General features: G+C 46.7%; 1 protein-coding gene across 3 annotated transcripts in view; it reads right to left on the reverse strand.

Moving 5' to 3' along the window:
- Positions 1-371: 371 nt before the first annotated feature.
- The window catches only part of COL4A5 (collagen type IV alpha 5 chain), a 132,864-nt gene continuing 116,286 nt past the window's right edge, over positions 372-16,949 (reverse strand). For 2 of the 3 annotated variants that reach the window (XM_053273942.1, XM_053273943.1), the window contains 10 exons: positions 15,316-15,449; positions 14,456-14,528; positions 13,579-13,650; positions 10,208-10,336; positions 9,837-9,935; positions 8,411-8,623; positions 7,206-7,383; positions 6,048-6,162; positions 4,080-4,252; positions 372-1,600 (listed from right to left, as the gene is read on the reverse strand). In XM_053273942.1, the coding sequence (XP_053129917.1) occupies positions 1,519-1,600; positions 4,080-4,252; positions 6,048-6,162; positions 7,206-7,383; positions 8,411-8,623; positions 9,837-9,935; positions 10,208-10,336; positions 13,579-13,650; positions 14,456-14,528; positions 15,316-15,449 (1,268 nt within the window). In that variant the 3' untranslated portion in view covers positions 372-1,518. Of the gene's footprint in view, positions 1,601-4,079; positions 4,253-6,047; positions 6,163-7,205; positions 7,384-8,410; positions 8,624-9,831; positions 9,936-10,207; positions 10,337-13,578; positions 13,651-14,455; positions 14,529-15,315; positions 15,450-16,949 lie in introns of those variants that run through there. The other variant, XR_008311641.1, reaches the window with a different exon arrangement.

The raw sequence follows: 16,949 nt of genomic DNA on the forward strand, positions 1-16,949 counted from the left end.
TATGTACTATTGAAGTGCACTGAACATATGTGAATAAGTATGCAATGCATACAATACAGATCAACCATCTCTGTATGCCGCACATGTATACAACCATCTAGCCTGACCCCCAACAACTGTGTCTGTATAATCAGATGGGATATCAAGGCGGGTAGAATTAAAAGAAAATAAAGACTTGCATACTTACTCAGCTTCTTCCTCAAGATCATGGATCCATTTGATCCCAGCTCTCACGTGTACACAAAAGAGTTCACTTATCATATGAGACATGATATAAGATGTCCTACTAGCAAACATTAGAAAAACGTCTGATTTGGAATCAACTACATAAAAAGCACACATGGAATAACTGAAATGCAGGTATGAAAAGGTCCGTTTTTACCAGTTTTCACTTTATTTCAGTCAAAAGGATTTCCTAAAGTGTACAGTTATTCTGGATAAGATATATATGGCATCATTTCTGGAAAAAGTGGATTTGTGTGTGTTTGTGTGCGCACACGCGTGCATATGTGTAGAAATATTTATGTTAATTGCTAATTTTCCAGGGGGCATTTTGCTGAACAAAGGTGATATACAAATGAATGTGACTTTTTCTATAAAAGAATATTGAATATGGTGAAGCATTTCATTTATTTCACAGAATATGCAAAAATAAACCCCTTTAAAATGCTCTCTCTCTTTTTGGCTTCTTAAGAACATAGAAAATCTCCCAATAGTGTGGCATATAGACGCAACAATATGCTACAAATGCTATTGTACATTTCCCAAATAAAGTGTGACTGCAACGCACGGCAGAAAATAAAACTTTAAAATTCAGTAGTAGTTGGTTACAAGAGGGGACAGATCTCTCGTTGCCATTTATTGCTACACAGTACTGCTGCCTGCTTTAGATGGGTATTTTGAGGCTTTTATATATTTTTAATATATAATATATATTTATATATAGGGTTTTTTCTTTTTCCTGTGAAGGCAAGTGATTTTTAGGCTGGTTTGTGTCTAAATGATTCAGAAGTTGAAAACTAAAAAAAAAGTGTTTACACAATATACACATTTCATTACTTACAAAGGGGGAAAAATAAGCTTAAACATTTCATATTAAAATCCTGGGATACAGTAGGGTTGGTAGCACCATGAAGACAGGGTTTCTCAGAACTGGAGTCTCATCATTGTGAAAGATGCCCTGTGGCTTCTTTTCTCTTCGGCGATTTAAAAACAGGCTCTCTAGGCACCAGAGGGAGGTGGGGCCATTTCGCCTTCAGATCCTTTAGTGTCCCTTCAGCGTCTCCAATATTTCCAAGAGATCAGTTCCCTTGACAAAAATGCACCAGAAGACCGCCTTTGGGCTGGCACTTGGGAGAGGTACACCGGAATCTGCATCATCTGGATTTTCTCTTTTTTTATTTTCTTTTTTTTTTTACAAAAAGAAGTTCTTTCTTCTTCTGCACAATAGCACCATTGTTATAGCTGAAGGACAGTGCACCAAAAGAATTTGCAGCGGTTTTGCAAGTCTCCAAGGTATTACGTCCTCTTCATACAGACTTGGCATCGACTAATCCGCGTCCTCAGGTCTCCAGCCTTCAAGGTCTCTGACTGAGGTTTACTGGTTAATTTTTTAGGGAAAGAAAGACAGTTAGTTATGGCCATTTGAAGGGTTTTCTTTAAAAGGGGGAGAAAACCAGACACTAGAGCTGCTCTCACGATCTTTAATGAGGCAGATGAAGACTATGAGAAGTCTGGGATGGACACAAGGTGTGGGCGGCAGCCCCACCTCTGGAGCAAATCACCTTGTTCCCTAGCATCTCCACATCCACTGGAACAAAACAAGTCACTATCTACATACCAGAGCTTGTGAAGAAGCTGGCATTTCCTAATCTCTGAAATATATCTACAAGCCATAACTCAAGGCAGAATTTCTGTGCACAACATGTAACTGCAGCTTTTAAAGAAATGAACCCTCTCTGAGCAGGATTGTAGATGGCCAACGGCAATGCATGTAGATCATGCATTTCATTCTTTCATCCTTTGTGCTGGGAACGGAAGGCTTTGCATCCTACCGGGTACAGCTGCTGGGTATGACGGAGCCCTCCGACTCTGCTGCTGCTTAGCTGACAATCATTTCCTCCCCCTTATCTGCTTTGTACTCACAATGGAAAATGGGAGCGTGCACAGCTCCCGAACTTGGGTAGGATGTGTCTCCTACCCTAATTAGGACTGTGTCAACCAGCCTACTGGGAATTGTTGCCATCTGAAAGTATTGATCTAGCACAGCATAATCGTAATCATTATCACTACTCCTCCAACTATCATTGTTAGCCTACCCTTTCACTAAAGAGCTCAGGGGGTAGGGTCCAAAATTCTCCTTATCCTATGTTATTTTCACAGCCACCATGTGAAGTAGATTAGGCTCAGAGACAGGAAGAGGGGGAGAGAGAGTGGCCCAAAGTCATCCGGTGAGCATTGAGGAGGATTTAAATCCACAACTCCTCAGCCTAGTCCAGGCCTTATAGATAAATTCACAGAGGGCAGGTCTATCAATGGCTACTAGTCTGGTGGCTATAGGCCACCTCCAGCCTCAGAGACAAGATGGCTCTGAATACCAGTTGCAAGGGGAGCAACAGCAGAAGAGAGGGCATGCCTTCATTTCTTGCCTGTGGGCTTCCCAGAGGCATCTGGTGGGCCACTGTGTGAACAGGATGCTGGACTAGATGGGCTTCCTTGGGCCTGATCCAGCAGGGCTGTTCTTAAGACCCAAGTTTGAGTGGTCAGGGTTGTCTGAATTCCTAGCAGGTTTGTTCAATGGCAGGTTTGTCCCACACACTTCTCTGGTGCGGGGCCTATCTGTGGAAGCCGGTGAGAAGGAGGCAGGAAACCAGGGCTTTGTACTCTGTGGGGATCATGCCACATGGGGAAATCTCGTGCCTTTTAACCCATACATAGCACCACTACAAAGAAATAGAGTTCACTGTACTTGTGAAAACAACTTGTCAAAAATGTATAGCAACATTTTTACGATGAAGTTTGGTCTCTCATGATACTGTATATAATGAAACAACTCTCTGTATCAGATTACAGTGTAGCATTGTTAGCTCTGGTTTAAATTTGAAAGTTGCAGTACTACCGTTTTGTACCTGGAATTAATCTTGATGTACTGCAGTTAAACGCCCCACCACCACCACCACCACCACCCCAGTTTTATTTACTGGTGTAATACTTGTTGCATCTGATGCACTCAACATTTACTGCCTGCTTATACTTGAAAATGAAAATGAAAAACAGCAGCATTAGATTTAGAGATCGTGAAACATTGTTTCACAAAATCAAAAGAGAAGTGACCTTAAAAGATACCTGAGCTTTTGTGAATTCTGTTATCAGTAAGAAGTCCTATCCTCCCATTTCCCTATGCCGCGGAACACCGTACACTTTCACAGGCATGCTGAACACAGGGATGCCCAGGTGTGTAGCCAGCAAGCACAGGTTTTGCTTCCTTTCTGTACTTTAGATGAAGAAGGGGATAGGAGTGTGCACGGAACCAGCTGGTCTGGTTTGGCTCGAGTCTGGACTGGACCCGGACCAGGCCAGTTCGGTCCGGCACGCACTCAAATCCCCCCTGGTTTGGTCCGGGGGGATTTGCGAAGATTATTTTTTTAAATTAAAAAACTTTTTTTTTTACTTACCCCCTTCCAGCGGGTCAAACCGAAGCCAATTGTGCCTCCAAAATGGCTGCCGCGCCAGAGGGGAAGTGGCCAGACGGTATGGGCATCAAGGGAGTCTGGCAGGGGGAGGGGGAACCTCCCCACACCTCCCCACTGCCTCCAACAACTCCCCCGGAGGGGGTAAGTTAAAAAAAAATTAGTTTTTTAAAAAACCAATCATAATGTCTGCAACACCGCCCCCACCCCTGGCTGAACAGTCGGGGAGGCGGGGTGTTCGGTCTGGGGTCAGACCAAACAGGAGATGGTTCAGTTCGACCCCGAATGGTTGAACTGAACCCGTTTGACGTTGAACCTGTTTGCACATCCATAGAAGGGGAGGGTGAAATGCAGACTACAGACAAGAATATATTTAAAAGACATAATTACCTGAACATTTCTGCCACCTCCACTGTTGCCAGCCAGAAACTGTATGAATTGGCATAATAATTGCAGGTCCCACGACCGTGACACTCAATGAAGGGAGCCGAGCGGAATTCCTCCAAGCAGGAACCGGGGGAGGCCAGAGCCTGTCCAGATCCTTCTGCGCCGGCACTTGTGTGCTGAAAAACAAAAAGAGCAGGGTCTGTCCTACTGCATTCAGCTGGCAGTTGGAGAAGGCCATCAGGCCTAAGAGGACCCACTGGCATTTCCTTCCCCCATAAAGAGAATGGAACGGCTACATCCATCCAACATGAGAAGAGCCTTAGCGGATCAGAGCAAAAGCCCGTCTAATTCAGCATCCCGTTTCCCACAGTGGCCAATCAGATGCTTTTCTGATGCTTATCCCCAGGTCAGGAAAGAGACAGCCCCACTATGCTGTTGTCCCCTACCCGCACCCCTAAAGCTAGCATTCATTGGCACACTGCTTTTGGACAGGGCAGATGAAGATGATAGGAAGACCGGGAATGACTCAAGGCATAGGGACATCAGAAGCTGCCTTATACGGAGTCCGACCATTGGTCCATCTAGCTCAATACTGTCTACACCAGGGCTGCTCAACTTTGTCCCTCCTGCAGATGTTGGCCTACAACTCCCATAATCCCTGGCGATTGGCTACTGTGGCTGGGGATCATTTATTTATTTAAATTTTTATTTATTTATTAAATTTATATCCCGCCCAAACATATGTCCCTGGGCGGCTCTCTGGGAGTTATAGTACAAAAACAGCTGGGGGGGCGGGGCGGGCAAAGTTGAGTGGGCATGGTCTACACAGACGGGCAGCAGCTTCTCCACGGTTGCAGGCAGGAGTCTCTCTCAGCTCTGTCTTGGAGATGCCAGGCAGGGAACTTCCTACAGATATATCATCCGTGTCTCCTATTAAAATGCAAACCAGAGTGGACTCTGCTTAGCAAAGGGGGCAATTCATGCTTGCTACCACAAGACCAGCTCTCCTCCTGCGTGGAGGAGGCTCTCCTCTGGGACAACAGTCTCATTCTCTACCCTCTCCATATTCATGGTACAAAACAAGTCACTATCTACACATCAGAGTTCATGAAGAAGGCCCCCGCTGCTGCTTCCCTTAACATCGACAAGCTGTAACTCATGGAGCAGTTTCTGTGCAAGTTTGCATGACATGCAATTGCAACTTTTTTTATGGTTAATGGCAGTGCATTTTGATAAGGCATCTTATTCTTTCATTCCTGGAAACTGAAGGTGGGCCATTAATCAGCCAAAGGGGAAAGAAATCAGCAATATTTCACTGCTGCACCCAAGTTAGATTTCCAAAATATCGTTTACCTTTGAGAATGGAAGCAGTGCCTCAAATCCCTCTGAACTGGAAACCATGCCAGGAGAATATCCCAGGGTCACATACACTTTGCATGCTTCACCCTAACATCTCTGGCAAATGGCATATGTAAATGCAGCCAAACTGATGGTGAGTGGATGGTGATTGCCCACCTCCGTCTCCCCCTGTTGACTTCAGATCCCTTGTTTCTATGCCTATTTAAGCATGATGGTGATTTGCTCCCTAGTGTGACAAGTTGGTTACTAGGCACGCAAATAGTTCTGGGATCAAGATGACAATTGGTGTGATGGCTGGCGATGTCACAAATGTGTTTCCTAGGGGGAAGGGGCATTTGAGGGCTCTCTCTCTTTCAAAAGACTGCAGATCCCCCCGACCCAACCTCTGTGACCTCCCTTTCCTCTCTCAGATGTACCTCTCTCATGTAAACGGTTACATGACCGTTGTTATTGTAAACCGCCCAGAGACGAAAGTTTGGAGTGGTGTACAAATCTGATAAATAAATAATAAATAATCATCAATTCACCCCATTCAAGGAGGAGAATGCAGACACAGACAGACTCGCAGATCACAAAACATCATTACAGAAGCGTTTCAGAGTGGGCACGTACCATCATGAAAGAATAACCAATCCATAGTGATTCCCAGCCTTGTGGACATGATGGAATTTGAATGGTCTGGCTGTGTACTGCTATAACCATGGCAGGAGCTTCACAGACTGTGCAGCTGGCGGGGTGGGGTGGGGGGAAAGATTTGAAAATAAGTTAGCTTTTAGTGGCAAGATGCCTCTGAACACAGAAATTGCACTCAAGGGCCAGAAGTCCCTGTTAAAGGCCATCTAAGCTGGAGGCTATCACCATAAATAATGGAACTCACTGCCATAAGGTAAGTGTGTGTTACAAGAACAACAACCTCCTTGTGTCAGTCCTCAGCCCATATGCCCATTGGGTTGGACATATGAAGCTGCCTTGTGCTGAGCCAGGCCATCGGTCTATTAGCTCAGTATCACACACATGGACCTTTGATGGGTTGGAAGCCAGTTAAAGGACAAGAAGCAGAGAGTAGGAATCAATGTGACAGTTTTCTCAGTGGAGGGAAGTAAGAAGCTGGTTCCCCCAAGGATCTGTCTTGGGTTGGGACCGCTGCTTTTTTACTTGTTCCTAAATGATCTGGAGTTAAGGGTAAGCCGCAAGATGGCCCAGTTTGCAGATGAAACTATGAATAGTTTGGTATCATCTACAAGCTGGGCCATCTTGCAGCTTACCCTTAACTCCAGATCATTTACGAGCAAGTTAAAAGTTTCATTACTCTGCTACTACTGCTACAAAAACTACTACTACTACAAATATTGAGATACCGTTTTTTCAAAATCAAAACAGATTGCGAAGAGCTCCAAGAGGATTTCTCCAAATTAGGTGAGTTCAGTTCTTGATAGGCTCTTAATGCTCACCTCAGTGCAAGAAAAGCTTTACAAAGTTGAAGGTTTTTCTCCAGTACAGGAGAAAATCCAACCTAAGGAGGGCGGGCTTGTTCCTCACATCTGCCTCCAAGCCCCTTCCCTCTCCTTCCCACCAGGAGAAAGGATGGGGAGGAATTGGACCATGTTCTGCTCTAGAGGACAACATCAGGGGTACAACATGGTCTGCAGCTGGTTTGGAATAAATTATGGATTTCAGGGGCATCGGTAATCTACACTACTATTTAAAACAACAACTCCTCCTCCTCAAGAATTCTCTGTTCAGCCCCAAACCCAACTCTTTTTCTCTCACCGACTAATAAAAGGCTGGATGCTCTTCCCGGTTAATGGCTCCATGCTCATGGGCATCGGCTCGGGAGTGGAGAGCCAATAGGAATAGTCATTTCTAGATGCAAAGTTACAGACGTTGTTGATGTTGCAGAACATGAAGGGCATGGTACTGAAGCGGCGAAGGCAGCTACCAGCGGTACCTAGCAAATAAAAGGCATTTTATATGATGGGGGAACACTCTTGCTTTCCATCCATGGTAGCAAAGGAGCTCCAGGCAACTCCTAAAGCTTCCATGTTCTACGCAGGAGACTCTTCCCAACTGCTTGTCCAGGGGATGAGTGGGCGCTGGATGCATAAGGGCGGCTCTGCTGCAGACTCGCTTGCTGCCATATCATTTTCTCACAGCCACCATCTGTAAAATGGGACCCGTAGTGGTCTACGCTTCAAGGCTGTTGTTGTGGCAAACACAGTAAAAGTTGTAAAGTCCAGGGCCAGATCATGGCCACTGATTAGCTATCTCGGGGACCTTCAGCCCTGTGCAGATGCCTTGTGGGGTGTGGTTGATGGTGCCCTGCTGGATCAGGCCCAAGGCTTATCTAGTCCAGCACTCTGTTTCCCATAATGACCTACCAGATGCCTCTGGGAAGCCCACAGGCAAGAGATGAAGGCACACCCCCTCTTCTGCAATTGCCCCCCTATAACGGGTATTCAGAGGCATCCTACCTCTGGGCCTGGAAGCATCCTCTAGCCATCAAGACTAGCAGCCATTGATAGACCTATCCTCCGTGGATTTGTCTAAGCCCCTCCAAGCTGGTGGCCATCACCACATTGCTTTAGAGAGGCATAGCCCTAGCAGTAAAATGATCTACATAAGGACAGCTCTGTTGGATCAGGCTATCTAGTCCAGCATCCTGTTTCACACAGTGGCCTACTAGATGCCTCTGAGGAGCCCACAGGCAAGAGCTGCGGGCATGCCCATCTCTCCAGCTATTACTCCCCTTGATTACATCTTGATAAGGACCAGGGTCTGCACTTGCAAATTTAAAAACTGGTACATACAATATAATCAAGAATTGCAGCAGCACTTGAGAGCTCGTCAAAGCACACAGAAGCACACATGGTCCACTCAGCTCTTGTGTGTGGCCCATGGGGGGCCCACACACAACCTGTACCAGAAAATCTCTACATTCCTCTGGTGTCACATTTGCAGCCAACAGGATGCCTCACCCAAGTCCTGCCCATGGGCTCTCTCATTCCCTTGCACGTAGAGGAGAGAAAACCCATCGTAGATCTGGATTGTTCCTCGTGGGCACAGCGGAGTGTCTGTCGTTTGGCTGTGGCGAGTTATAAGAAATCCGTGGGCGACTGAAGCAGTTCCTGGAGGACCAGGCGGTCCTTGCAAGCCGTCTGGACCTGGAGGGCCCTGTGACCCTCGAAAACCTGTGTGCATGGGAGAGACATAGCAGACAGTCAGTCTCTCTGATCAGGCCACCTTCATTTCATGCGGGAACAGAGATCAAGGAGCAAGTGCCAAAGGTCTCAAGGTGATCAGAGGGCTGAATGATCACCCAAAGCTGGGGTGGCTTCTCTGGGGCCTCTCCAGAGGACGACAGCAGCAACACTTTGTCGCAACCCTCTAACGCGGAAGAAGGTGGACGCGTTCCACCCAGCATAAGAATTTGTTCGCCCCAAATCTTGCTTGTGCATTTCAATGGAAAACCCACCTGGCTTTTGCCTTTGGGGGTTTAAGCTCCTTCATATTCTGCCACTTGAGTTAATAAGCTTTTTGCTTCTTTTATGGACCACACCTGCCTCCAAGTTCATGCTCACCAAAGCCTGATTCAGACATTATAAGATGCACCGCTGCCACCATGGACAGCAGGGCAAAGGGGCAGGAAGTACCGCCCTTGCCACATCAATCAGCAGTGCACTCCACCACTTATGCTTACAGTGGGGCTTATCTGAAGAGGGAGGAGCCTTATGCGTGATGGCAAGCACTTCCATGATTGCAGGCGCTTCCGTGTGGCTGGATCGATCCAGCTGTGCAATCACAGAAGCTCCCACCATCATGCTTCGGGGTCTTCCCACATCTGACAAGCAATCATGGAATGCCTGACATCTTCATTCTTCAAACAAGCCCCACTCTAAGTGTGGGGGTAAATCGGCAGGGGGTGCTGCCGATTTACCCGGTGGGGGCGGGACTTCTTTTGCTCCGCTGTACACTGCTTCTGCAGGGCGTTTTTGTAACATCTGACTCAAGCTGTCTTCACATCAGCCACCAGTTCTAAACATGTGACTCCCCCTCTTCCAGTCCCTACAGTGGACTTATTTCAGTTCCCAAAGCAGAGTACCTGGCTAGCAGTGCCCTCCCCTTTTTATCCCCCTTTAATATCTACCACAGCTACAGATGGCTGCAGCAAAAGACTCTGAAGAAGACCCATATGCATTTATTTATTACATTTCTCGGCAGCCATTCAGCCAGACAACATCCTTATGGGCCCTCTTTACCTATAAAGTTCTCAAAATACCCCGTTCCTTAAAATGCAACTGATAATCCCATCACTTTACCAAATTAATAAAATCATGGCTTCTACATTTCTGCACCCACCCCACAATTCTACTTAACTAAACAGGGATAGGGTGCTTACCGTACCTGGTTGACCTGGAAGTCCTCTCTCCCCTTTACGGCCATCTGGCCCACTAAATCCAGGAAGCCCATCTTGCCCAGAGTTACCAGGAAGGCCAATTGGACCTAGAAACATTTACACACAAATGAATTAACAGAATTATGGCAAATGTACCTGAGCTGTCAATAGTTGGGCCACAACATTTCACTGTGAATAGTAGCAGGGCTTGTTTAATCCCATAGCTAGTCCAGTTGCCAGATGTTGTTGAACTATAAATCCCATCATGTAGTCCAAAAACACCTGGGGACCCACGCTTGAGAGCCCCCAGGCTAGCCTACCATTAAGTGTGCAGTGGAGTGCATTCAGGAGTTGTTTACACCTCTAACGAAGAACATACCCAGCAATCCTGGTGGGCCTGGCAGTCCAGGCTGACCTTTAAATCCAGGCTGTCCCGGAGGCCCCGGGGGACCCGGGTCACCTTTCACTACAATGGTTTGTCCAGCTGGGCCAGGTATCCCTGGAGGACCTAAGATAAAGTCAAGACAGCATGAAATCAGAGAAGGCTAGATGGTCATCTCTGTGACTCATAAAAGAGGACTGCACCAAAGAGGGATAGATCAAACATCCGCCAAGTCAAATATCCCAGCAAAAAGAAAATCAATCAGTCAATCTATCTATCTGTCTGTCTATTGTATATCACCCACTACCGAAGTCTATAGACAGTTTACAACAATTAAACAAACCAAGACATTTTAAAACAATTAAAATGTTCAAATTAAAATAGCTGCCCATAAAAACTACTAGATAGCTAAAAAGCTTGACTGAAGAGATATATCTTCAGCTGTTTCCTGAAAGTCAACAGGAGGCTTTACACTTTGTTGCCCCAAATCTGCTTCAGAAGAGTGTGTGTGTTCACTCTGTAAGGCCTAATCAGGTCAATTTTATATTGAATAAGTGCATAGATAGGTTAGCCATATTGTATTATATAGATGCTTGACATGGGTCTGTTTGCTCGACACAGTTTAGGCCTTGTAAGATGAGACCATGCCAACTTCCCTTGTTCTAGCAAAATTTTCCATGCTGTCAAGAACAACCCCCACAAAAAGCTACTGTCTAAGATGAGAGAGAATCAGCCTGTTAGCTCAGGCACACACTTCCTCATTTTTCGGTAACTCATATCGAGAATGCTCCCTCCCAAATGTTCCATCTGAAGGAGGGGAGGGGGTCATTCGACCTACACCTGGTTCCTCTTTCATATCTCTCCTAGCCGTATGGCACACCTTGTTCCTCTTTCGGACCTTCCCTAGCCAATGGTGTTAAATGTCAAAAGGGACAGGTTAGCCGAGGGTCATGGATGGTCATGACCCTTCTTTATCCAATCACTGTTAGTGCATAGGTGGGAAAGGTGAGGGTACTTAAAACCCTAATTTGAGGATAGAAGGAGAGGCTCCCTCCTTCAGGGAGGGTGGCTCAGGCACAGCACACAGGAGGAGGAAAGGTGGAAGTTGATCCGATCAATCAATTTGACGGCACCTAGCATCTAGCAAAAAGAGGAACAAGTTGAGGTTCCCTCGGGGTATAGTATATTGTGACCGCAAGGGTCTGGCTGTCCTGTCAGTGTCTCAAGGCTGTTAGTTTTGTGACTGCTTTGTGTGAGAGAAGTAATTTTGCTGCATGCTGTATGCTGTGATTCATCTGAACATTGGTAAGAAAATAAATCTGTTTTGACTAAATATAATCCCTTCATTCTCCTCGTGTCTTCTTGAATCTTGGGATTCTTGACAGCCAGGACCAGCAAAAGAACCCATAGGTCAGTGTGAGAATTTTTGGAGCCCTCATTTATTCCTGGTTGCAGGGATTCTGAGGTGTCAAAAATCTCTTACAACACACCAGCCAAACTTACCTCGAAGTCCCTTCGAGATTTTTGGACCCACTCCACACACACAAACAGGGCTTTGTGATGCAAATTCTAGCTTATCTCGACGTATGTCTGGGTTTTCAAAATGCTGGTTTTAAGCTACTTTTTCTGAAACGCTGGAGCAAATGGGAGAGGCCCTGACGTAGAATCATTAGCATGATAAGAGGCATGCTCTCTTCAGAAATGCAAATCTATCTTTGCAGGAGCTCTCTCTCCGCCCCGCCACACCACTCCCATTGGCTAGAAGGAAACACGGAGCATGCCATGTGGACTGGTTTCAAAAGAAAAGCGAGAGCAGAGGGGAGGGGCTGCTTCCCCCAGTGCCGCGAGTGCACTTCGAAGTGGTTTTGCTCAACGTTTACCCCGAAGCCTGAAGCCAAGTGCAAATAACTCCCAGGGATGGAACATTTCTAATCTCAGCAGGAAGTGCATCCCACAGCTTTGGGGCAACTACATAGAAAGTTCGCCTCTGAGTCGCCATCAGGCGAGTCGGCGGCACCCTCAGATGAACCTCCCCTGAAGATCTTAAGAGGTGGTGGGGTTCATAATGGAGAAGGCATTCTCTTAAATATCCTGGGCCCAAGCTGTGATCCAAATGGATTTGCTTCAGCAGAGGATTTGCCATCATTCTGCTGGTCAAGCCCATCAAGTACAGCACTAATTCGAACAGCAACCAGCTGGCTTTTGGAGAATCTGCTTTCCTAAAAAGTGTCTCCGCAGCTGGTCTTTCTTCATAGAATACTCTTGGTTTGTGGTAAGCAATAGATGTTTATGAATCCCTGCTAATCGGGCCAAGAGACACCTTTGTAATGAGTGGCTTTCTAACAAACAGGAGAGGAGGCGGCTGTCCTCATTTAACCTAGCAGAGCATCACATCCACTGGCTGTTGCTGGTGTTCTTCCTGTGTTTTTGTTGAGACTGTGAGCCCTTGGGAGGCAACAAAACATTTTCTCCTCTCTCTTGTTATGTTAATTGCTCTGAGAACTTTTCACTGGAAGGGGGTTTATACATATATTCTAAATAAAACGATAATGATAGCAAATGGGCCTATCTTGGGGGTATTCAGCATGGAGAATGAAGGACCAAGCCAAGTCTTTGCTTCCAAGTAGACTCAATGGCTCAGATCTTCTTCTTATTATTATTTTTAAGTCTTTTCAGACCCACCTCTCTTCCAGAGTAAGCGACAGTCAGGAGAGTTCCTCACTTTCTATTTCTTTAGCTTTTTATAATTTTTAGTTTTAATTTGGACCTAATAATGATTGGTTCTTAATCTGACAACTTGTTTGTTTGTTTAATTTAGCAATAGCACTTACATTTATATACCGCTCTATATTGTTCAAAGCTCTCTAAGCGGTTTACAATGATTTAGCATATTGCCCCCAACATTCTGGGTACTCATCTTACCGACCTCGGAAGGATGGAAGGCTGAGTCAACCTTGAGCCCTTGGTCAGGATTGAACTTGCAACCTTCTGGTTACAGGGCAGCAGTTTTACCACTGCGTCACCAGGGTACCACCAGGGTTTTACCACCTGCACCACCAACTAAACCAATTTAGTTGGTTTTATTACTTTCATTGTATCTTGTGTCTATCTTATTGCTGTGAGCCGCCCCAAGCAGTAGTGCACTGGAGGGGCAGGACATATATATAAATAAATATAAATATAAATATAAATATATATATATATATATATATATATATATATATATATATATATATATATATAAATATATATATAAAAATTTGGATGTCAGCAGAACGGAGGGACAGGATATAAATAAATAAATAAATAAATAAATAAATAAATAAATAAATAAATAAATTTGGATGTCAGCAGAACGGAACACCTACCTGGAGAGCCAGGTGGTCCAAGATCCCCTCCAAGGCCAGCTGGTCCTGGAGGCCCAGTGGGGCCTTTCATACCTGAAAGATCAAACCCATGGCGGTTCATACATAGTGGGAAGGCAAAATCTGTGGCCTCCCTTACCAACCGCAGTGCACGGAGCAGGTATCACACCTTGTTAAGGTACTGGGGGGACTGGATCAGGGAACCTGGCAGCAGAGCCCAGGACCTTGCAGGCTTAGCTCTGCAGCCTCAGGAATTCATTGCCAGAGTTAGCCTCGCAGACTCTGAGGCCCAGGACTCACCTTGCCTCCCCTCCACCTGGGCGGCTGCCTTTTGGAACCGATCCATCTGCCGGACCTTGACTAGGTAACTGCCTTGTGATCCCTCCAGCCTTTGCTTACTGTCCTGGACCTTAACTACAGATTTACCCCTGGCCTTTACCTCTAATCACTTGCAGGTTTAGTTCAGTAGTAAAGCACGAGCATTGCTTTGCAGAACATCCATTCTACACTTGTGCAACATATACGCTGCCTTCGGTATTGTAGATACTCAGAAGCTCTTTAGAGTCTCGGTAGGACAAAATTGAGTGGGTCATAGCTCAGTGATAGAGCATCTGCTTTGCATGCAGAAGGTCCCAGGTTCAACTCCTGGCAGCATCTCCAGGTAGGGCTGGGAGAGACTCCTGCCTGAAACCTTGGAGAGCTGCTGCCAGTCTGGGTAGATGATACAGAGCTAGATGGACCACCTGAGGTGCTGGCAAAGCCCCACTGCCTGTCAGCAGGTCTGAAGTTTCAGGTGGACTACTGGGCTAGATGGACTCTATAGAAAGCAGCTTCATGGGGTCATCTGGGAAGCATTTTGACAAAATTGCCTTTTAAATACCTGGGAATCCTGGGACGCCTGGGACGCCGGGATCACCTTTCATTCCATTCAGACCTGGACGGCCGGACTCCCCCTGTGACGACACAACGACGGTTATCACGCTTACCATGAAAATGTGGAAATGAAACAATCGCCTTGAAAGCAAATAAGCACCCTTTGAGCATTCCTAATCTGAACTGAAAACAGGGTGAAGAAAGCAGAACAATAAAGAGATCCTCGGTGCTCACGGGGGGCCAATTCATGTAGCACTAATTGTCTGGAAAAGGAGATGTTTCCACATTTATTCCAGGCATGGACAAGAAACACTCCAAACAGCCCTGGCAATCTCTGCAGTTAAGGGTTGTCTGGATATCGGGGTCCCAAGCCATTGCTTGGGAAGGAAACTTTTAGAGAGGTTCAGAGCACAATCCAAGAGCAAATTCATGGTGTCTGCCACCACAATAAGGGGACATGACCACTAGCTTTTTGGTTTAAATACCCCCCTGTGACATTTAGTATTGAGGAGTGACTTGGGCTGCCCTGATGGAAGGGATCTCACTGGACCTCTTGCTGCTGAACTCTTTGCACATGCGCAGAAGCCCTGCAACCGTCAGAACCAGAACCTCAGTGTTGTCCTTCAAGAGAAAAGCCGAGGCCTTTGCAGTTATGAGAGAAAGGCTGGAGGTGGCAAAGAAGTGGCTTTGCTGCCCATTCCTACTTTTTAGAAAGAAACCAGTCCGATGCTAGGCTTTATAAAGTTTCTGCCACTTCTGCAAGTCTGATTCTAGGCTCGATAAAGTTGTACATGCCAACGAAATCTTTCTTCTAAAACCAGCCATTGCTTTAGAAGCACATCCCCTCCTCCACCATCATTTACTCACCGGGCGTCCAGATAATCCTTGATCTCCTTTTAAACCGGGCAGTCCAGGCTGACCTGGCAAGCCAGGATTTCCTTTCTCTCCTTTAACTCCTCCAGTTCCAGGAGGTCCTCGGGCGCCTTCCGGACCAGGCAGACCTTGATGTTACAGAACAGAAGTCTGTGGGTCAGTATGACTTGGACTCCTCTTGAGATGTACATCTTCTTCTTCCACTAAAACCTGTGCTTATAGACCAAGGAGTGTATGTCCCTTGGGACTGTGGGTAAACAGATCTTCACACTCAGAGTGGAACTGATCTGAAAGTGAGCCCTGGGGATTTGGTAGTTGCTAATGTCAGCCCTGAGGAGTAGCATGGAGTCTGAGGAGGGATGTGTCAGGCTAGCCCCAGGCCCAGCCCTAGCTTTGAGCCCTGACACCAGCTTGAACTTGCTGGCTGGGAGACCCCAAAGCTGGAGAGCCTGGTCCCAGCACTAACAGAGCTTGAGACCCCCAATGAACCAGCCTCTTCTAGGGATGTGCACAGAACTGGCCAGACCTGTTCGGTTCAAATTTGAACTGAATTTGGCCTGGCCCAGTTCTGATTCTGGCCAAACCGGGCCTGGTCCAGTTTGACCACTGGACCAGTTCAAGGCTCTGCTCGTAAAGGGGACTCTGGTAAGGATTCCCCTTTATGAGCAAAGGGGCACGAGGCGTCCCTAATGTTAGAAGAAAGAGGTAGGGGAGTCTGGGGACGTTACCCCAAGCAAAAGGCAGCGGTGGTGTAGACAGCAGCTCCCCTCAATCCCCACTGGCCTCCCCCAGGACAGCCTGGGCCATCTTTGGTCTGGTTCGCATCTCCACACATGCGTAGAGGCATGGACCAGGCCACAGCCGGCCTGGGCTGTCCTCGGGGAGGCTGGTGGGGGTTCAGGGGAGCCTCCACTGCCACTGCTTGCTCAGGCTAAGGTCCTCTGACTCCCCTATCTCTTTCTTTTAACCTTAGAGAAGCCCCTGCCCCTTTGCTCATAAAGGGGACTCCTTACCGGACACCCCCCCCTTTACAGCAGAACCCTGAACCGGTTCGAACTGATCCTGCTCAAACCGGGGCCAGTCCGGTTCGAACTTGGACAGGCACCCCATTTTGGGAGGCCGGTCTGGTTAGAACCCAGACCACTTGGATTAGAACTGGTTTGCACATCAAACCAGGTTTGAACTAGAACTGGGTTGCACATCCCTAACCTCTTCTACAGCAAGTACTACACCAGTGCTGGCAATAGGCCAAAAGGGTCAAAAGTGGAGTGGGAAAGGAGGGCTAGATTCCAGGCCAGAGGGGACCCTGATACCGGGCACAATCCAACAGTGGGTTTTCTGTCTCTGGATCAATGGAAATGAATGCGAGTTGGGCAGAATGCTGGGGAAATCAGTGGCGCCATCAGCAGCACAAAGAATGTGCATGTGGAGTGGGAAAAGAGTACATGCCATTGGACTTCTCCTCCTAACAACCCCATGTAATTTCATTGTTAAGTGGGATGCAGAGGTGAGGTTTCCAATGGATTGTTTGTCCTCTCTTTCTCTCTCTTTTTAGCCAAGCTGATCAATAAAAGGTCATCTTTATACGGTAATGATACACAAGTTCAAAGAGTAGCCTTATATATGAA

This window comes from Hemicordylus capensis, chromosome 11 (genome assembly GCF_027244095.1).
Source record: "Hemicordylus capensis ecotype Gifberg chromosome 11, rHemCap1.1.pri, whole genome shotgun sequence".
Taxonomy (NCBI): Eukaryota; Metazoa; Chordata; class Lepidosauria; order Squamata; family Cordylidae; genus Hemicordylus; species Hemicordylus capensis.